General features: G+C 34.1%; 1 protein-coding gene across 1 annotated transcript; it reads right to left on the bottom strand.

Annotated features, from left to right (window-relative positions):
• Window positions 1-8,837: 8,837 nt before the first annotated feature.
• LOC148602343 (ras-related protein Rab-6B-like) lies at window positions 8,838-23,796 on the bottom strand. The gene is made up of 7 exons (XM_088553960.1): window positions 23,711-23,796; window positions 21,883-21,949; window positions 20,974-21,012; window positions 19,921-19,968; window positions 19,168-19,263; window positions 18,234-18,359; window positions 8,838-13,363 (listed from the first exon to the last, which is right to left on the bottom strand). The coding sequence occupies exons 1-7, from the start codon at window positions 23,728-23,730 to the stop codon at window positions 13,190-13,192; spliced, it is 570 nt and encodes a 189-aa protein (XP_088410086.1). The 5' UTR covers window positions 23,731-23,796; the 3' UTR covers window positions 8,838-13,189.
• Window positions 23,797-24,013: the final 217 nt, after the last annotated feature.

The raw sequence follows: 24,013 nt of genomic DNA, 5'->3' as shown, positions 1-24,013 counted from the left end.
TAACATTATTTCGCTCAAATGACTTGGAATACGTTAAAGTTTGCGATGCCTTGGCTCATTAGAAAAATAAGATGCTACATAGATGTCTTTAAATATGCAAAAGCTTGTTTGAAGTAGGGTAGTTGAAAAAAATGCCAATTACCGTTGAAATGGAAGAAAATATGAAAATCCGAAGATTTCCAATTTTATGAAAAACTCATTATTGTCATAATGAAACTGAAATGAGCAGGTATGTTGAATACATCAAAAATTAAAATACTAGAACACAACATGTCTATTGTACACCTCTAATATGCCAAACATTAACATTTTAGTTTATATTGAGGCATTTTTTCTTATGGGTAGGGGTGGCAATTATTCATCTATTTAGACTTGGAAAAGTTCAAATATTTTTAATTGGGCTCCTTAGAAAGCTATGACACTATATAATTCTATATGAATATACAAAAGTTTGTTTGAAGTACGGTATATGAAAGAAATTGGCAATTATAGGTGAAATTTAAGAAAATATGAAATTCCGAAAATTTCCTTTTTCATGTAAAACTCATTATTGTCACATTAAAACTGACAAAATACACGCCTAAAATGAGAAAATATGTTGATTACATCGATAATTAAAACAATAGTACCCAACATGTCTATTGAATATCGTTTATATGCCAAAAATTAACATTTTAGTTCATGATGAGGCATTATTTATCATTGGTAGGGATGACAATTTTCTACCTAACTTGACTTGGAAAAGTTCAAATATTTATTACTAGGGCTCATTTTGAATCTAAGACATTATACTAATGAACCATATGACACAAAAGCTTGTCTAAACTACCGTATTCTGAAAAGAAACAATGCCGGGTGATATTATAGAAAATTCTAAAATTCTGAAAATTTCCATTTTTCCAATCTTATAGCAATGTCACCCAAAAAGAAAAATGTTTAAAATTGATCAGATATGTTAGGAACATCATTATCTTAATTATGAATACCTAAAATATGAGCTCTACAATGTCAGTATGTGAATTAGAATTCTGATTGGTACTGAGACCAGTTTTAATATTTTTAACATTTTTTGAAAATCCTTTCTTGAAAATTACTTTTTCGTGGTTAATTTATATAGAAAAATACATTATCTATCGAACGATACTAAATTTGATACGTTTTAGCTGAGCAATAACTTGTAGAGTCGAATTTATGTGCCTTTTGACAAAAAAAAATGAAAATCCCATTTTCCGCATTTTTTGACAATTCTGACTACGAAAATCGCCAAAATTCATCAAAAGTACCCCAGAAGTATAAAATGTGAATACTGAACAGAAAACACCAAAATAAGCCATTTTTTCATTGAAGCATTAATACTCTAGAAGTTTCGACATTGGAAAATATGTCAATTTAAGCGATTTTTCGGCGGGGTAAAAAAAAATAACCAAGAGAACCAAGGTTATAGCGGTAATCAAAAGAATGTAATCCTGAGACAAAGGCCAGACATGGAAAACAGACACAAATTAGAACAAAAAGTAACTAAAACCATACATACAAAGTAACAAAAGCAAATGAGCAACTCGGACTGGAAGCATGGACCAGGTGCACCGGTAGGGTAAGCGTCCTCTGCTTTTCTAGAAACACCCGCCGAGTTGTTCATAAAAAGCCATGTCCGGGGTAGACGAAAGAGGACAGAAAAATTATGACACGTTGAACAAATAAGTTTTCATGGCGCAGATGGATACACCGTAGCGATCCACGAGTTCATGATGACGACCATAAAACTTCTGTAGTGATGACTTCAATCTAGTAGCAACATAATCCTGTCCCAGAAGCCTATTTGTTATAGTCTACCGCGATAAAAAAAAAATCTGCCTAATTTCGGCAAGCGCAGGTATAACGTATGAGTTGTGATATGAACACTCCATACGCAGGGATGTTGCTACAGATGAAAGGAAAGTTGACAATTCTGAATGAAAAGTCATCACGTTTGTCGTAAAGTTTGGTCAATAGTTTTCTTTTACCATCGATTTCTAAATGTAGGTCAAGATATGAGGCTGACCTCACAGTGTCTGTAGTATCCTTTATCTCAAGTTATTTGGGCTAGATGCGATGTATCAAATCCCCGAAATTAGGATTGCATTAAGATAATACGTCATTTGTATAGCGGAAACTGAGATTAAAGGATCTAGCTAAACGATATTCTTTTTTTTCGGATCATATCAGCAAAAATGTTTTTGGGTTCAGCAAAGTATAAACATAGCAATGGCTAAAAATTGAGCAGTCGTAGGATATATGATTTTATTCTGAAAATGCATATTATGGTACTATATTTACAATACAATGAAATGCAAATAAATTCGAGCAAAGTTAATAAACTCTCAAACGTAATTGATTAGTAACCTGGGATGTTCAATAACATGCAATGTGTGTACATGTAACATGCAAAATCTATAAAAAAAAATATTACCCGCAAAGTAAACTAACTCGGGAATTATGAACTATGCAAAGTAAACTAACTTGGTAATTATGAACTATGCAAATGTTCGAATCACAATTAAATTACAATTTCCAGCGTTCTAGTCTCAATATACTAAAATACAATCTATAAATTATCACTCGATTTAAATACCAGTGAAGTGTGTGTGCTTATGCAGTTAGATCAGCCCATGAAAGCATATACCGTCAAATATAGTCCATCCATAAATTAAAGTTTGTTTCTTCATACTGTGGTTCTAACTGGTATATCGAATCTCCACTTGTACTCCAGAAAGTAAAATGAAGTGTTCAATCGGAACTTTTCAGTCTTTTTGGTTACACAAAAGTTTAGTGTAGTGGAAATGGCCGACTAGTTCCGATTGATGGAGTATTGTTAGACCTACATGCAGTGACTGGAACAGTTTTTATTAGATTTAAGTTTTGCAGTGGCGGATCCAGAGTGGCCCGCTCTCTAGAAAATTGAAATTTTTAAAAATTGTTGAAAAACTGGGGCAACCCCCCTTAGCAAATTCGGATCACTTTGTTATCCTCACGTGTGATCCTGTCAAGAAATTGCTTTTTGTCCCCCCCTGCTTTTACCTAAAACTCTGAGTACACCACTGTTTTGTATGCTTTTGAATAGTTTTTATATTGTTGATTGTGCTCTATTCATTTTTTTAATATATTTTAATACCGAATAACAAGAGAAGGGAGGGAAACCTGTCGACAAAAAAAGCCTTAAACACCACGAGACAGCCTGAGACGAAGAACAATATACATATAGCACGACTCAAATTTCTAAAGTTATATTTAGAAACGGGCAGCATGAATTGATTGAATACCCTCAGTGTACTATACATACTCTTGAAGAGAATTAAGATAGAACAGACTTTGCTTCCCAATATCGAATCTAAAATTAATTTTCGTAAAGGAGTGGTGTGTTTACTGGCATATGAGGAGTCCGTTCCAGTGATTTTCATTGATGTCTCTAATCAACCAAAATTGTGGCGTTTTTGTTCTTGTACGTTACCAACTGAGCTATTGTTGAAGTCCGCCGGTGAAAAGTGAAGAGCATTCTTGCAGATAGGAGTTGTAATATTATACCCTGAGACACACAGTTTGACGATCGTATATACCGATCAACCATGTTGCGGTGTGACGACCGTCTATATACCGATCAATCAGGACGCAGTGTGACAACACTCTTCAACGATCAACCAGGACGCAGTGTGACAATCGTCTACATGCCGATTAATCAGGACGCAGTGTGACGATTGTCTACACCGATCAACCAGGACACAGAGACCGATCAACCAGGACACAGTAACCGATCAAACAGGACGCAGTGTGACGATTGCAGTACAGCAATGATAAATGTAGTATATGTAAAGGTAACTTTTGTGTGAACTGCTGAACCATATCTACAAAGTCGGTGTTATAGTCACAGAAAACTCTATACACCACAATTAAAAACAGACTTGTTCACAAAGGTACCCTCATTTTGTTTAACCCAGATTTTATGCCATATGATTAACTCGTCGTGTCTTCCTATAAATCTGAGGGCGTTATCCCTCCGCGGCTCATCAGGTTTTTACTACCCGTTCTAGGTGAGATCAATGTTACTCACTTATTCCCTTAGTTTCTGTGTGTATTCTTTTGGTTGAATTTTGTTACTTGTATTCTTTGTTTTGTTTTTTTTTTTCATCTGAACTCCTTCAGTGTGATGGTGGAGTTTATTATGCAACCGTTAAACTTTTCTATGAAGCACACTACGATATGTATACGAAAGTATACACAATACCCCGAAGTGGCACCTCAACTTGTGTGTACTTGTATGAAACTTAATTACAGTGTATTCCGTTATTTCGTAACCTTGGTGACAAAGTATCACTCACAAAATGTTTCTTAATTAAAATCAAAATCGCCTTGAAGTGTTTTTGTCTTTTGGGATTCGAACTAAGAATTAGATACAACAAATTTACTATGCTTCTTTATTTAAAGAGGTAGACCTAGGGTAAGGGACATAACTCTTGAAATCAGTGATATGTTTGTATCATAAACAATTTTTCAAACGCCTATAAAACTTTTATTTGAAACGGAATGAAATAGGTCCATGTTACTTTGATGCTTACATGGGGTTGATGTAAAATGCTAAATACAAACGTTCCAATGATTTGTAAGAGCTGTGTCCCTTGCCTTGGGCCTACCTCCTTAAAATAATGTATAAAGTTTATGAGAGTAAAAATGTGCAATCTTTATTCTGATATTTTCACTTTGTTCACCCATCTGCTGGTTCTAAATTTCTATCTGCTTAACACAAAAAGTCTGCTTCAGTTTTCAGAATGAGGTTTTTCTTCTCGTCGTTGGAGAACTGCTTGTCTCCTAGCTTCGTATTTGCATCCGTGTTTTCCTTGAAATTAGTGGGAAAGAAAACACATGAGTATAGTGGACATTCCATGATAGAAACTATTGTTCAATGAGTTTTAACTGCCAGGATCATTTATATCAATATTATTTTTTTTAAACCAAAAAATAAAAACAAACAAACAAAAGAAAACAACACAAAATTCAAATAAGACTAGATTAAGTTAAAACTCACCTCTCGTTGCCAGTGATTCATCCCGTTTGATGTCTGCCATCATCATCCTTTCAGCGTTGGTGTAAACGATTGGAATGGAAAGTTACATTTCTTTGTCTTTTACTTTGATTAAGTTACATATTGAAATGAAAAAAAAAAAAATTATAGTCAAACATCGCAATCTATTCGCGAAAAAACACATCTAAAGGAAAATTTGTTCCATAATTTGAGAAAAACTGCATATCCGTTATTTTAGATACTTAAGACTGTGTGTGGTTTCTACCAGCCTCTAAGACACCAACCTGCGGGATGGAATTTATTTTTCTTTTCATTGCCGGTAGTCATCGGGGTCTTGCTGAGACTTCTTCGTTGTTCGGTTCAACAACGTCAAACACAACGCCTGCTTTGGCTTCTGTTGTGTTCTTTACTTTTATAATTCCGTCAATTATAAGTTGTTCAATTATTTCGTCTCATGTACGATTTGCACTTAGTGTACCATTTCCATTCTCGGCATTGCCTGAATTTTTCTCCTCCCTGTTAATACAAGCAAAACAGCTGACTTCATCCAATTTTCCGCCCATGTCTGCTGTTGCTGCTGCAGTTGAAAGGGGCCAATAGATGGCGTTACTAAGCAGCTAGTGCAGTCGATTGTTACGTCGCTAATCACACTCCAGGTAAATATAAGTTTTTCATACTAAGCCCGCACCCCATAATGGTTTTTGTGTGCCTAAAATCTGTTTGCAAATTCTTCCCCAACGTCTGTTTTCTTTCTTCGCTCGGCTTTCTATTTACGTTCTCCTGTTACATGAATCCTTGATCCACCACTGCATACACTTGACAGGCCAAGCAATGGAACACCGTTTAAATCCGGACAGCTACATTGGCTATAAGGTCAGAAAAAAGCCCGATATTGCAATTGTTAACATTATTCATTGTATGAAAGCGTTGTCTGTTGTCAATATCCTAAGTTCTGTTGTCAAGGAGAAATCAAAGGAACCAAGACTCTAGCGGAAATCAAACGAATGTAATCAAGGGACAAAGACCAGACATGAAAAACACATACAAACAACAAAGAACATAAAATATTAAGTAACCAAAATGATACGTACAAAGCAACGAAAGCAAATGAGCAACTCGGACTCAATTCAAAACTGGGAGCGTGGACCATGTGCACCGGTAGGGTAAGCGTCCTCTGCTTTTCTTTAGAGACCCATCGAGCTGCTCATAAAAAACCAAGTCCAGTGTAGACGAAAAATAAAAGGAAAACTATGACACGTTGAACAGATCGATTATCATGGTGCCGATTGATACACCGTAACGATCAACGAGTTCATGATGACGACCATAAAACTTCTGAAGTGATGACTTCAATGTTGTATCAACGTAATCTTCTTGTTTCAGAAGTTAGAAGTCTAACACGGTACAAAATGTCTGCGTAGTCACGGCAAGCTCTGGCATAGTGTATGAGTTGTGATATGAAAACTCCCTACCCAGGTGCTGAAGTGATGTTGCCACAAATGAAAGTAAAGTTGACAATACGGAATGAAAAGTCATCGCTTTTGTCGTATAGTTTAGTCAATAATTTTCCTTTACCATCGATCTTTTTTAAGTGTAGATCAAGATATTAATCCTAGTATGTAATTATATATTTACTGATTATGGCGATGTTATTGGTGCTTTAAATATATATTGTTATTGATCCTCAGCTAGAAATATTAGCCTTTGGCTACGCCTCAGTCCAATATGGCTAACCTCAGACCAATAACGGAGCCAATATGGAAAACCTTACGCAATGATACTATATAAAAGTACATGGATGCCAATGACACATTTCCAGAATTATCCATCTCATTAGTTGTTGTATAAATGTAATCTGGTATTTCTATACTCATGGATTTTGAACAGAGTCATTTTCTTCTGGTCCGTGCGCGTGTGTGTGTGTGGAGGGGGGGTTCCTTTGATACGGTAGGTGTCTCTTTCTTCATACCCCTTTTTTAGGTCTTTTTCCCTTGACTTTTGAATTATTGATCGCTATAACTCAGTAAATCTGTCTATAAATTATATTCGAAGCTTTAATATGTATTTGTAATTTTGTACAAGATTTAATTGGAATATCGTTTTAATAAGTTAATATCAAATAAATATAAACTATTATGTAAATGGAATTGAAAAAAAAACCAAATTTATAAATAAAATGAATACAAAAATCATTTGTGTTCATAATACATTGTTAAAATAAATTTGATTTACTTTTTACAGAAATATATACTGCCTGCCTTTTGAGTATCTTTCATTGTTTTAACATTAAGAGTATGTAATTTTAATGAATTTTTCATGAAAGTGTGAGGGGCATCAACACTGTTCATACCTTCTGCTTGGATCCACCTGCGGATACCTATGCCCACTTTAGGAAAACGTTGTTTGTATTCATTTAAATTTGACGGTTAATTATTCAGTGTTCTTTCGATGTTTCAAAAAAGTGAAATAAATGTCCAAGGAAAAGTGGTAGCCAATGGTACCAGTAATACACAACCAAAAAGGGTATATTTTTTCTCGATTTGGTCTCCTTTGCTTCTAATGTATCCCATATACGTAAAAACGACCGAAAATTTTCCCGCCATTTTCCATGAATTGTGCATTTTAACTAAATTTGATTTATCAATATTTACTTTAAATTACAACATTTTGATGGTCCTATCTTGGGTTATGAGGTAAAAATATTTGGATAAAGCAATATAATCTCTGTGTTTTTTTGCTACACCTTATACAATTTTTGTCTGATTTTTAGACTGAGAAGTAGTTTCTGAACAAAGACTATAATTGGGCTTAAGTTGAAAATTTCTGATGATCCTGAACATGTTATACCGAATGCTGTTTTTAAAATTCGAAGTATTTTAATTTCTAGTAAAAAAAAATACACATGCATCTTAACCGGATTCCGTAAACGACAAATGTATAATTTTAAAGAATGTCTCGTACTACATCACATAACTAGTACCATTTTGAATCATAGTAAATGTTATACATAGTCTAGTGAACTATTGACCATTATTTGTGATGCCTAGTGGTACCAGTATCGTATTGCATATCCCTGAGCAGGTGTACGTCAAAACATGGATGCTATAAAAAATATAGTGCAAAAAATATAAAAACTGATTTTTTTCAAAAAGTATCTAAATCAGACAGTTTTTATTATAATATTTATACCAATAAACTATTTTTCTTGCATCATAGCTATCTGTTTTAAAGAAAAAGTCCTTTTCCTGTCATATTGAGGTCCATTTGTATCTGCCTGGGGTACCAAAATGGCTTAAAACCTGTATTTTCTGCATATGAAAAGCTATATTTTTTTAAAACTATGATATTGGTATAATTTTTTTTTGGATTTATTATAATTGAAATGACCATATCTATAGTTATAAACAGTTGGTTGTACCGGTCATTATACTTTACTTTAAACAAGAGGCTCCCTTGAGTTAAAGACAAAAAAAGGAGGTTTGGATATTAATATTTCCATATATGGAACTCACAAGGGGGGATTAAATAATGATTTGGAACTCATAGTACAGCTCATGTATCTACCATGTCAGAATAAACCACAAATTTGCTTAGTTTGACTAATGTAGCAGCTTTTTATCAAAAGTAATATTTTCTGGCTAACATTGAGATATTAGTCTCATGCCTGGAATAGGGTACCTATATAAAAATTTTAATAGAAAACTCATGTTTATAGCAGGGCAATGATATTCTGAATTTTAGTATGAAAATGAATACTCTAGCAGAAAAACAACAACTTTTATGATTATATTGAAATGTTTATTAGTAATAGTAAGCCAGTTTTTCAAGTAAAGTTGGATATTCAGCAAGTGGTCTTTACCAGCTGAAAAAGTAGTACCCCAATGCAGGTAACACTTTTAAGATGAATTAGCCAACTTTTGAACCTGATTTTTTATGGTAGCTCTGTTTTTTTTGCATTTATGGTTAATCTTTACCAAATTTGGAAATGCATTTTGTTTTCATGAATTTGTATAATATCAGTTCAATAAAATTATTATCTTGACTGTTTATGATGAGCATATCTATATTCATGTAACCTAAAGCAAGTAATACTCCTGCATAAAGGATAGTTTTCAAGTTACAACACATTTAAAGTATGTGGTTAGGACTTGAAAATAGTCATTTTCCATACATTGCCTCTTATATATGAAAAAATAAATATTTTTTTTATTTTTTGTTTTTCTTTCAAATAAATAGCTCAAATGAGTTGCCATATAACTGTGTGGTTGATTTAAACACAGAAATATCACAAAAGTCAACAGCCAATTTTTTTAGTGGACTTTTTTTAGTGGTTCAAATGGACAGATTCTAATGCGGCAAGAAAAATAGAGGTGTTTTTTCATATAAAAACTGATTTTTTTCAAAAAGTATCTAAAGCAGACAGTTTTTATTATAATATTTATACCAATAAACTATTTTTCTTGCATCATAGCTATCTGTTTTAAAGAAAAAGTCCTTTTCCTGTCATATTGAGGTCCATTTGTATCTGCCTGGGGTACCAAAATGGCTTAAAACCTGTATTTTCTGCATATGAAAAGCTATATTTTTTTAAAACTATGATATTGGTATAATTTTTTTTGGATTTATTATAATTGAAATGACCATATCTATAGTTTAAAACAGTTGGTTGTACCGGTCATTATACTTTACTTTAAACAAGAGGCTCCCTTGAGTTAAAGACAAAAAAAGGAGGTTTGGATATTAATATTTCCATATATGGAACTCACAAGGGGGGATTAAATAATGATTTGGAACTCAAAGTACAGCTCATGTATCTACCATGTCAGAATAAACCACAAATTTGCTTAGTTTGACTAATGTAGCAGCTTTTTATCAAAAGTAATATTTTCTGGCTAACATTGAGATATTAGTCTCATGCCTGGAATAGGGTACCTATATAAAAATTTTAATAAAAAACTCATGTTTATAGCAGGGCAATGATATTCTGAATTTTCAGTATGAAAATGAATACTCTAGCAGAAAAACAACAACTTTTATGATTATATTGAAATGTTTATTAGTAATAGTAAGCCAGTTTTTCAAGTAAAGTTGGATATTCAGCAAGTGGTCTTTACCAGCTGAAAAAGTAGTACCCCAATGCAGGTAACACTTTTAAGATGAATTAGCCAACTTTTGAACCTGATTTTTTATGGTAGCTCTGTTTTTTTGCATTTATGGTTAATCTTTACCAAATTTGGAAATGCATTTTGTTTTCATGAATTTGTATAATATCAGTTCAATAAAATTATTATCTTGACTGTTTATGATGAGCATATCTATATTCATGTAACCTAAAGCAAGTAATATTCCTGCATAAAGGATAGTTTTCAAGTTACAACACATTTAAAGTATGTGGTTAGGACTTGAAAATAGTCATTTTCCATACATTGCCTCTTATATATGAAAAAATAAATATTTTTTTTATTTTTTGTTTTTCTTTCAAATAAATAGCTCAAATGAGTTGCCATATAACTGTGTGGTTGATTTAAACACAGAAATATCACAAAAGTCAACAGCCAATTTTTTTAGTGGACTTTTTTTAGTGGTTCAAATGGACAGATTCTAATGCGGCAAGAAAAATAGAGGTGTTTTTTCATATAAAAACTGATTTTTTTCAAAAAGTATCTAAAGCAGACAGTTTTTATTATAATATTTATACCAATAAACTATTTTTCTTGCATCATAGCTATCTGTTTTAAAGAAAAAGTCCTTTTCCTGTCATATTGAGGTCCATTTGTATCTGCCTGGGGTACCAAAATGGCTTAAAACCTGTATTTTCTGCATATGAAAAGCTATATTTTTTTAAAACTATGATATTGGTATAATTTTTTTTGGATTTATTATAATTGAAATGACCATATCTATAGTTTAAAACAGTTGGTTGTACCGGTCATTATACTTTACTTTAAACAAGAGGCTCCCTTGAGTTAAAGACAAAAAAGGAGGTTTGGATATTAATATTTCCATATATGGAACTCACAAGGGGGGATTAAATAATGATTTGGAACTCATAGTACAGCCCATGTATCTACCATGTCAGAATAAACCACAAATTTGCTTAGTTTGACTAATGTAGCAGCTTTTTATCAAAAGTAATATTTTCTGGCTAACATTGAGATATTAGTCTCATGCCTGGAATAGGGTACCTATATAAAAATTTTAATAGAAAACTCATGTTTATAGCAGGGCAATGATATTCTGAATTTTAGTATGAAAATGAATACTCTAGCAGAAAAACAACAACTTTTATGATTATATTGAAATGTTTATTAGTAATAGTAAGCCAGTTTTTCAAGTAAAGTTGGATATTCAGCAAGTGGTCTTTACCAGCTGAAAAAGTAGTACCCCAATGCAGGTAACACTTTTAAGATGAATTAGCCAACTTTTGAACCTGATTTTTTATGGTAGCTCTGTTTTTTTGCATTTATGGTTAATCTTTACCAAATTTGGAAATGCATTTTGTTTTCATGAATTTGTATAATATCAGTTCAATAAAATTATTATCTTGACTGTTTATGATGAGCATATCTATATTCATGTAACCTAAAGCAAGTAATACTCCTGCATAAAGGATAGTTTTCAAGTTACAACACATTTAAAGTATGTGGTTAGGACTTGAAAATAGTCATTTTCCATACATTGCCTCTTATATATGAAAAAATAAATATTTTTTTTATTTTTTGTTTTTCTTTCAAATAAATAGCTCAAATGAGTTGCCATATAACTGTGTGGTTGATTTAAACACAGAAATATCACAAAAGTCAACAGCCAATTTTTTTAGTGGACTTTTTTTAGTGGTTCAAATGGACAGATTCTAATGCGGCAAGAAAAATAGAGGTGTTTTTTCATATAAAAACTGATTTTTTTCAAAAAGTATCTAAAGCAGACAGTTTTTATTATAATATTTATACCAATAAACTATTTTTCTTGCATCATAGCTATCTGTTTTAAAGAAAAAGTCCTTTTCCTGTCATATTGAGGTCCATTTGTATCTGCCTGGGGTACCAAAATGGCTTAAAACCTGTATTTTCTGCATATGAAAAGCTATATTTTTTTAAAACTATGATATTGGTATAATTTTTTTTGGATTTATTATAATTGAAATGACCATATCTATAGTTTAAAACAGTTGGTTGTACCAGTCATTATACTTTACTTTAAACAAGAGGCTCCCTTGAGTAAAAGACAAAAAAGGAGGTTTGGATATTAATATTTCCATATATGGAACTCACAAGGGGGGATTAAATAATGATTTGGAACTCATAGTACAGCCCATGTATCTACCATGTCAGAATAAACCACAAATTTGCTTAGTTTGACTAATGTAGCAGCTTTTTATCAAAAGTAATATTTTCTGGCTAACATTGAGATATTAGTCTCATGCCTGGAATAGGGTACCTATATAAAAATTTTAATAGAAAACTCATGTTTATAGCAGGGCAATGATATTCTGAATTTTAGTATGAAAATGAATACTCTAGCAGAAAAACAACAACTTTTATGATTATATTGAAATGTTTATTAGTAATAGGTACCAGTATCGTATTGCATATCCCTGAGCAGGTGTATGTCAAAACATGGATGCTATAAAAAATATAGTGCATTTTCTTTTTGCCTCTCTACAAACTAATATTTTGTCAAAAGATATGAACAATGACTTATAAAATAGAGCAAACATCACACTGTAAGATGAAGAACTTTTTTAAAAGAAAATCTAACATGATATCATAAAAATGTTCCACTGAAAAGGTTGGTTTGGTGAGTGCAAAACGAAAGTGAAAGTAGGGAAAATAGCTATTTATAGTTCGAGACTACTTTTCTGTCCGATCTTCGTGGACTCACCCTATTTTCTTTGCGGGAAATTATTTTTTCACATGTCTTTAGAAATGCTACATAAGTGAAAGTTTTATTGAATCAATTTACATATTTTTTAAAAATTCCTAAAAATATGCACTTCACTATAGAAGTCTATGGGAAAATTAATACGATACTGAGACCTAGTACACTAAAACGAGAACGTCTGAATAGTTCCGATAGCAAATGTGACCTGTCGTTCTATATATAAAAGTCCCATGTCTTTACTTGTTTGTTTGTCACTTATGAAATGCTGCAGTTACACCCACTTTGGGTCGTCACCATGTCCTTTTTTTTATCCTTCTCCTTCAATGAACACAAAGATTTCTCGATGACTTCGTTGAACATTTTGTTCACATTTTCCCCGCTTTTAGCACTGACCTCGTAATAAAGGATGTCATTCTTTTTTGCAAAGTCCTGTAATGGAAAAAGGAAAACAGGTTAGAGAATTTATTGTCTTTTTTTTTCGTTTTCGCCAATTATGTTTGATAACAGTTGAATCCAGAATCTTAAGCGACAAAATCAAAGCAAGTGAACCGAGACCGAAATGATAAAGCAGCCATGAACAAAAGAAAAATGCTCAGATAACTAAAAATAAAAATGCCAATGCGAATCCATTCAAAGTTGCATCGGTAGCGTAAGATTCCTCATCTTATATTATTAAACACATTTTCTGATTTGCATATTTCATATCCGATATAATACAGAAAACATAAATGACAAATGACACATCATATTGGCTTCACACGTGTAAAGCTTTGAGATAGCACTCTACACATTGATGTTCTCCCAAATAATTAAGAGTGGGGAAACGCTCTCTGATTCACATAGGGTCTAGAAGTAGGCAAGAGCTTCAACACAGCAGCACAATCGGTAATAGGACATAATCTGACCGAGTTCTTCGATCAGGTATCCAAAGACTGGTTCCGCTACCTCCAACTACTAACAGACATTTAATAACAGAATTCCCGTAAGGGGTGGTTGTGTGAGATCCGTGAGGATAGTCAAGATCGTAAAAGCCCCCAGTCATCATCATTTGAAGGAACGAATATACCCTATTTGCGGGAGATGCTCGCTGTTCCAGTTTACACAGGATGTGAAAATTTTCAAAAGACATGAGCACTAATCATAATAAATCCCAAAATAATTATGTTGTAGATAGTTATTAAGAGAGTGCGATAGAGACATCAAAGCTTGGAAATATAGCAATATATTTATCTCTGGGTATATATACTAATGTAGTTTGAATTATACTATCTTCGGTTTGGTATTGTGCTGAATGGCCTAGTTAACCTTATTAAGCTTGATACTAGTCCTTGGCAAGCTGCATTGGTCTCCAATCAGTACAAATATGGCGACGGAGACTTACACACTTATTGTTTTCAAAAACAAGAGCTTTCAGATTTGGAGGATGGAAATTAATCATTTCCTAAGCGGAGCGTGGCTAAAACTTACTTTCAGTTCATTTTAAGGCAATTCCCGATTTCAAGTACAAAATAATATTTTTTTCTAATATCAGGACATAAGGGTAAAAGGTGTGTACAGCCAAGATTCCATGCAAAAATATATATTTTTACAAATTTTACAGGGAGAGGCGAATGTCCCTTCAGTCACCTCTGAATCTGCCATCGTGAAATAAGTTTTGTCCTTTATAATAGTACATTTGTACTACGACAAGAAATTTGCGATGTTTTTTTACAAGTAGACAGTCTCATAGAGTTTGTAGGTCTCGTTTTAGTTTCAGTTTCCCTTCCGGTATTTTCGATATAGAACGTATTGAAATCCGAAGACCGATCTGCATTTATTGTTTACTTTATTAAATAAAAGAATGTGCGGTCATCGTGCGGGAATTAACACCACCAAATTCCCGACAGTTTATCAACACTTTAATCAACAAGATCATTCAATCCTCTCAATGAAAGTTCGTATTTTAGAAAAAAATTACCATCCTACAAACACTCCCGTTCTAAGTAAAAATTATCGTGGGGAAAGAGAGAAGTAGTGGATACGCAGACTAAGTACTGCAATATCTTACGGATGCAATGACAACATCAAAAGTATAGGAAACCTTTTAAGCCAATATAACAATAGCATAAATGTGATGAATTAATTTGACAAAAATCCAAGACGGGAAAGGAGTCATGGCCATCGCCACCAAGCGTCACCTAAGTTACATGATGTCTCCATAGATGGTCTCCTTCCTTTCATACAAAAACCTCTTGGACTTCATCAGATTAGAACCAAACTTTATTCTATACCTCTCACTCTACTACACAGCCTTTATAAAACAAGTCTTGACACTCCTGTTTCTGACCCCACCTTATCATTATACAGACTTGTTGCCATCATTTTGGATATTGGTTTCCACAGACTCTTTAAACCAGTTTGTGTGAAAAGTGAAGATAAAGAAAAACGATCATTTCTTCCACTACCGTTTGTCAACAAAGGTATAGATGCAATTAATCTAGCTAACATCCTCCATCACAAAAACGTTACCAACAAAATTCCCCCATATTTCAAAGACAAATCCATACCAATGATTTCATATTCCTATACTTCACCCATTGCATCCAAAATTTTCAGTTTTTAAAGGCTATTGCAGAACCTCGATATTGAGGACTTCAAGGCTAAACCACCTGACTGTTCTTGCAAAACCTCTCCATTCAAATATGCTCCATAAATTGGAATTATAACTTAAAGTTTGTATGGATGCCATCGAGGACTATACAAGAAAATGGATAAAACGAGAACAAGAAGACATTGATTCTTTGTCAGAGTGGTTAAAGGTCGTGAGGTCTTTTATTTTGAAACGAATGAAAGTTTTAAGTAGATCAATGAGTGCCAAGGCTACATCAGTTTTCAAAGACCCCGATGTAGCAAAAACATTGTCTACTATACATGACAAATATGTACAAGCAGACAAAGCCCAAAACAACATTGTTTTTGTCTGCAAAACGTTTTATATCGAATGTCTATTATCAGAGGTAGACGTAGAAAATAATAGCAGTGATAAGACCTATACTGCTACCACTCTCCCCAAAAAAGAGATTGTGGAAAACCATAAATCTGTGCTATCCTCTTTTGGTCTCTCTACCAAGGACGATGATTGTGATTTACCGCCTATGTACTGGATTCCTAAACTTCACAAGAATCCATACAAACAACGTTTCATAGCTGGATCTGCAAAATGTACCACCAAACCTCTTTCAAAACTTTTAACTTCTATACTCACAACTTTCAAAGAGGGTCTGCAGTCCTACCACAACACTTGTTACTCCCGTAGTGGTATTAATTCAATGTGGATCCTGAAAAATTCGAAAGATCTTTTGGAGACAATCAGTTCAAGACTATTATCTGAATATAATAGCATTAAAACCTATGATTTTTCAACACTGCATATTCCTATTCCCCATACTCAGTTAAAATCCGAACTTAAAAACAGTACACATCGTTGTTTTTTTTCCAAAAAAAGATGGTACACCTAGATACAAATATATAGTTCTTGGTAGAGATTCCTCATACTTTTTAAGAAATAATTCCAAATCATCTTCCAAATATACAGAGGAAGATGTTAATAAACGGTCGGCATTCCAATGGGAACAAATTGTGCTCCTTTACTTGCTGACCCATTTCTTCACTCTTATGAGGCTGACTTTATAGCTGATCTGATCAGAAAGAAAGAATATCGTTTGGCTAGATCCTTCAATCTCAGTTTCCGCTATATAGATGACGTATTATCTTTAAACAATCCTAATTTCGGGGATTTGATACATCGCATCTACCCAAAAGAACTTGAGATAAAGGATACTACAGACACTGTGAAGTCAGCCTCATATCTTGACCTACACTTAGAAATCGATGGTAAAGGAAAACTATTGACCAAACTTTACGACAAACGTGATGACTTTTCATTCAGAATTGTCAACTTTCCTTTCATCTGTGGCAACATCCCTTCGGCTCCTGCGTATGGAGTGTTCATATCACAACTCATACGTTATGCCAGAGCTTGCCGAAACTACGTAGACTTTTTGTATCAAGCTAGAACTCTAACAAATAGGCTTCTGGAACAAGGTTATGTTGCTAGAAGATTGAAGTCATCACTACAGAAGTTTTATGGTCGTCATCATGAACTCGTGGATCGTTATGGTGTATCCATCAGCACCATGAAAACTGATTTATTCAACGGGTCATAATTTTCCGTTCCTCGTTTGTCTACCCCGGACTTGACTTTTTTATGAACAACTCGGCGGGTGTTTCTAGAAAAGCAGAGGATGCTTACCCTACCGGTGCAACTGGTCCATGCTCCCTGTTTTTAGTGGAGTCCGAGTTGCTCGTTTACTTTTGTTACTTTGTATGTATGATTTTGGTTGCTTTGTGTTCTTTGTTGTGTATGTCTGTTTTCCATGTCAGGTCTTTGTCCCTGGATTACGTTCTTTTGATTACTGCTATAACCTTGGTTCCCTTGATTACTCTTCCGGAAAATCAAAGCGCTGCATCACAATGCAAAATCTTCTATTCTTATACCTTTCTTAACATTTTTATCCTGTATAACTAGATATTTGTCATTTTTTATCAGTATTTTTACACAGAAAGATATTTTGTGATATGTTAATGACGAATCTCCTTGCACTTGAATGGTAGACGAGGACACACTCTGATTAAACCGCGGAGTCACATGACGAGACTTGCATACCCTATTACCAGACCGAACGGTTGAGTGCAATTTTTAAAGCAACCATTTGATTTCTGGGAGAGGATTAGGATAAAATTTTGTTAATGTTTTTTTTTCAATATAGTTTCTGAACTCATTATTTACTCTAGCCTGCATCCTGCCAATTACCCAATTGTCCATCCTGGGTTTTTTAATCGTACATCACCGTCACTGTCGTTTTATTTCAAAGTTAATCCGAACCTCACACAAAACTGAAATGTTTGCTCCCTTAGCTCGGTCATACATGACTGCACAACAACAAAAGTAAGTAATAATACACCTACCTCAGCCAAATGTGCCACATGTTATAATCATTTAGTGCTAGATTCGTATGATCATACATGATAAATGATAATTTAAACACGATAATCATAACATGATTCTCATGTGTTAGTTTTGGCTTAGAAACTCGGATACATGTATGGTAACCATGTGTATGTGAAAAAGTCGAAATTATCATAATGCTAATTATGCAAAAACCATGCATGTACGTAAACTGAAACATATGATTATCAAACATCGCTCGATTGATATGATAATCATATGTTACAAAGCATGTGTACCCCGTATGTGTACCTCTGTCTCTTTTCTGTTTGTCATTCTTTGTAAGTCAATTTTGTTTCCAACTAAACCAATGATTGAGTTGTCATCTCGTTTGCAATCCACGTCTTGAAGCATGTACCCTAGATCTTCGGTAGATTCCTACATACATATGAAAGCAAATCATATTTGAGTACACGTCTCTGTAAGAATGACGCAAAATTCAAGGTATCGTAAGGTAGATCATACCATATTCTTCTCTGTAGATTTTTTCTAAATTCATCTCAGAGATTGATTGTAGTTTTACATCATAGATATATCATATATTTCAGGAGGAAAACGTTTGTGCAATCGAACATACTCTTCATTTGACTAGTCACCACACTGAGTCGGATTTTAATTTTGGTGTCTCACAGGAGCAACAGCCCACAGAAAGTGTGTCATTCACCACACAACATTCCGACTTCAATCTAGACAGACAGACAGAGAAGCGGTGACTGTTAATATTACAATATTTGATATGGCTCGACCGGGAAACGAACCACCCACGGACATCACAGATGATTGTGAATAAGTATATCTTATAAACGTAATTAATAACTATAGGTTTCCAAACTCTATATTACCAGAAAACTTACATAAATGCTATTTATTTCATACAATAGAAGAGTTAGCTATTATTATTGGCTAAAACACGATCACGTGGTATTCTTTAATGCACAGTTTTGTTTTTGCTTTCACCTGATAAAGAATCAAATCATGAAAATCACGAAGAATGGCCCATCAAAATTGTTATCCCAATCACTGTAAATGAACAATTACTAATGTGTAGACACATGATAAATTACAGAATTGTAATCACGTAATCAATTACTAAAGTGTTACCGAGTCAATCACAATGTAATCAAGTGATCAATCACTAAACGTAATCATTTGAATAAATACTGACGTATTATTAAGGAGTACTTGCCTGGTCATTTGTGTCGTACACTATTAAGATGACCTGTTTTCTAGTGATGACGCTGCGTGTCATGGACCGATCATTCCCCATTCCTTTAACGTCCCACTATTCAAATATTTAATTTACAGCAAATAAAATAGCCAACACCAGAGGATAGAGTTGGTCTTCTTTTTTCGAACTTTGGTGAAATGTCTTGGTTAGTTAACTGCATGGAGAATTGTCAACGATATTTTAAGCTCCCGGTCATTTGTCCTGTTATTTCAACAGGTAATGGTCGAATAAACGAAGACCAACTATATTCCTTGAAGTTTACTTTTGTACTCGCTGTAACAATTAGATCTAACTCAGTAGGAATTGATGCATGCATGACTTGTGCAAGTCACTGAAACCAACAAAATAGTTAATTTCAACAGCAAGAAATAAAAAGAATAATCAGTATAAGACGCATTTAATTGACACACGGACATCGAGCATCATCAACTGTCACTATATAACATAGGCTAAACTAAACTAGCACAGCAAATTGTGTGCTTTTTTATTTGTTATGAAATTAACAAATGTCCAGATTTTTTTCCTTGTCGTGTTTTGTTTCAGTTTTTTTTTTTAATATTTTACCTTCTGTTTATCTTTTTTTCTACGTATTCAAGAATAAATGAAATGTGGCATTTATGCAATGTCAACTGTAACCATTTTTGAAATTTTATACTCGTATCTTATCTTGGCTAGATATTATCGTGGAAGAAATGGTTTACAGAGCTTTACCAGCACAGAGATAGCTCCTCCATCAGTTTTCTTTAGCTGAAACACAGGCTGAAAAACAAAGTTTTAGAAATAGTATTATACAACTGTACACTCTTTCCTGTTATCTGCCGATGAACATGATAAAAGACAAGAGATTTGAATATATATATATAGTGTCTCTTCTTTTAATCGAGGATAAAGTTCTGTACAAATTTAACCCTTGACCTCAGAAACACTGAGAGCCAGATTTCAGTCTGACAGGAAGTTAACCTGCACGAGGAAAGATATACTGGTAACCTAAATAGATAATATCGTGTAGTAAAATCTCAGTCGACAACCAGCAGTGCAGAGTAAGGATCTTACTAGTTTCGTATCTTTAACCAGGGACTATATAAAGTCCCTGCTATAGGAAGGCAAAATCCGTCCGTGCGAGACCCGATAGGGTAGTCAAGGACGCCAAAAACCCCCAGTCCGAAAACAAAATGCTCAGATCTTTAAGTTTTATAAAGCGATGAAGAATAATAAATCCTAGTCAATGTTAAACTGTAAAAGACATGATTATTCTTACAAAATGCAATATATTCAACTTCGTCTTCTTTTGGTTACACCTGCATCATATTATATACATCTACGAGGAAAATTTCTTAGTTCTACCCAACATCAACCTTGCGGAAGTATATGTCACGCATGCTCATCGACTACCCTGCAGTTAACACGAAATGGTCTAACATTCAGCGTAATTGTAACTAACGAAACGACAATAAAAAAATGAAATGTAAATCATATTTGTTTGCTCGTTTGTTTCCGTTTCATTTCGTATCGTAACTTTTTTTTCTTTTTCGTTTTGTGGTTCAAAATGTACCGACCTTCACATTTGTCATTGCAGATATCGGGGCGGATCAAGCTTAAGGATGACAGGTAAGTTGTCGTATATAGAGGCCCAGCGAGGCAACAACATTTCTGGGAGTAGAATTGTGGAAAATGAAGATTTCAGGCTAAAAAATCCCCAGATATGGTCAGGTACGCGCGCATCGGTATCGCTTCCTATGAACAGTGCCTGGATGTTTTACTTACTTCTGAAGTCGAGTTGTATTCTTCTAAGAATTCATCTTTCTACAAAAATAAGAAGGAGCAGTGCATGTTCGATAAACTCTTGAACAAAATTCAATTAGTTTACTTGAAGATTCTAGACATAAATTGCAGTTAGAAGTAGTCTACTGATCAGTTCATATTATTCTTTTCATTTGAAGCATTGTGCCAGAATACGGTATTTTTGCGAAGAATGTGTCGAAAAAAATTTAGAATTTCTATTATTTTTCACCACATACAATGCCATACATACTAATCATGTTTTATTCATTAATTTTCTTGATAAATTCATGATCAAGATTTTGTTTGCCCAAAGATGATTAGGGCGGGAAACGCAAAATATATACATGTGATCATCGCAGCTCCTCGGGAAAGTTTCTTCATACGTACCAAAAGTGGAAAAAATGATCGAAAAGTTTGATTGATTATATATATAGAAGGGTCTGAAAAATTCCCAACGATGTTAGAACTGTCAAATCTGTGAAGAAAATATTTCGTCGTTCCCTCCGCGGGACTCGAACTGCGACATCTATGGCTACCCGTACCGCCTGCACAAAGTCCTAGCTGGCTGAGTGGTCTAGGGCGCTGGACTTCGTGCAGGGGGTGTTGCCATAGATGTCACAGCGGTACGAGCTCGATGTTCTAACATCGTTGGGAATTGTTCGGACCCTTCTATACTTACTTAAACTTCTCTGCATCAATTTGATCCGAGGAGCGGTGTAGCGAATTGAGTAGTCACATTCTGAGAGGTTATACATTTGTATATATGTTTAAACTAGAAAAAATGGAGCCTCTCCCTTTTCAGGTATTTCTCAATTTGCTACTGCGTGCATTCACAAAACAGGTCATTTTCAGTGTATTATATTTGACTTCTTTTCAGGGTAAAATATTTACCAAATAACGTTGTATAATGGCGGTCTTTCCAGAATAAGACTTGCCAACTAGCAGAATTTGTATTTTCCTGAAAACAATAAAGTAAATACATGTACACTGAAACCGACATCCCTTTCTGCATTTAATACTGGTTAAGTTTAAAAAGAGTAATCAAGGAAACTAACGTTCTAGCGGAATTAAAAAGAATGTAATCCAGGAAAAAAACAGACATGGACAACGGACATAAACAACAAAGAACACAAAGTAACTAAAATCATACATACAAAGTAACAAAAGCAAATGAGCAACTCGGACTCCATTAAAAACTGGGAGCATGGACCAGGTGCACCGGTAGGGTAAGCGTCCTCTGCTTTTCTAGAAACACACGCCGAGTTGCTCATAAAAAGTCATAATCGGGGTAGACGAATGAGGAAAGGAAAACTATGACACGTTGAGCAAATCAGTTTTCATGGCGCAGATGGATACACCGTAGCGAACTGTTTTGTTTATCATAGTTAAAAAATACATTAAAATTGATATAAGCAGACTTTTTAAATTGTTTGTTATAGACAGGTTTTCGGATTTTCAGGATTCAGTTTAGACAGGTTTCTTTGTTCAATATGTAGGTCAAACAGGTAGAAATTTAATTGACAGAATTTGGTGTCTGAACGAATGTACGTTATCATAAATACCATTCGCCATTTACGTCGAATCTGGTGGAAACTGGTTTACGCTTTTATACATTACTATGACAGGGGCTGCAAGACCAGTAATAGTAATGCGGAGATATGTCTCCGAATATAATATATCTGAAATGCTTCTACAATATACAGTGTACGTCTCATATAAAAAAATCTTTGTAGTAATCGAATAAAGTTTCTGTTTCTTTAACCTCTGTTTCAATGTCACCCGATGCCGTAACGCCTGTTGACCCCAGTTTACCTCGATATAATAGAAAAACTTTTCCAGAACGCAAGTGCAAGTGAAAGTCGTCTACTCTTGCGCGGAAGCAACCGTACGCTTTGCACAAGGCACATGAATACAGGCGCGGATTCAGAGGGGCAGCCCCGGAACAAGTTAAAGGTGCTTGTTCTGGAGATATATGGGAAAAACTTCTGTCTGGCCCATATGTTCTATTTCGTATTTATAATGTGCTCGTGTCAACGACTCCGCTATGACCAGAACCATATTTTTTGTTTACTTTTTTGGACTTATCTTCATAAATATAATGAAATAGGTATGTTGAACATTGGTCTTTAATTAACGACGATGAAACCCTCACACCACGAGGCAGACTGTAGCTGGCCTCAAAACACCATTGCACACAGGTACAAGAATAGTTGCCTCTATATACTCGAGTAACATAAAATGAACTAAAGTTGAAAACAAAACAAGACATGCAGAGGCAAGAAACTTCTGACTTGGGACAGTCACGAAAAATACAGCGAGGTTAAAGTACTCATTAAAATTGAATACTACATACACTTTGAAAAAAGGGCACAATTCTTCACTAAATGATCTTCATATGGTGTTATTTTTCTGAATGGAATAGTCATTAATAATTTAATAAAAAAAATATTCTTTATTTATTACGACATATGCTTGATACAATTCCCGTATCTTTGCCACGGATATGGATTCAGGCTTCCATTTTCCACCAAAAACAAAACCTCACATTCTCACCGTTTTTAATGAGTTGTTTTGTGATGGTTAAAACAGTATTGGTACATTACCTTTCTTTAAAGAAGTAAATAAAATTTTGATGGTAAAATTGATTTTGAAATTACATGAATTAGCATATGTGTCAGTCTGCAATCATTTATTTTCCTCCGATCCGTAAATGACTTACCTTACTGGTTTGGCTGCCATCAATACATGTATTTATGTAGTTTGTGTAGACATTGCCATGGCTAACGGCATTTAAAGGGAGGTTAATAATTAGGATCACTACTGACATCGATCGGTATGTATTTATTTGGGATTATTGAGGCATTTAATCCTGTAATGAAATCATTTTCTATAATGAAATGGTACTCGTTTTTTTACCATTATTTTCTGTGCTAATTCATGTAGTTTCTCTCTAAAGTTCAATGAAATTTGTAAGCTAAATTTATTTTATTCATCTATGGATGTTCGATGCCAATTAGTCGTT

This window comes from Perna viridis, chromosome 11, assembly GCF_037379345.1.
Source record: "Perna viridis isolate PV_CMFRI_1.1 ecotype Kerala chromosome 11, ASM3737934v1, whole genome shotgun sequence".
Lineage (NCBI taxonomy): Eukaryota > Metazoa > Mollusca > Bivalvia > Mytilida > Mytilidae > Perna > Perna viridis.
This window is presented reverse-complemented; position numbering and strand designations above follow the sequence as displayed.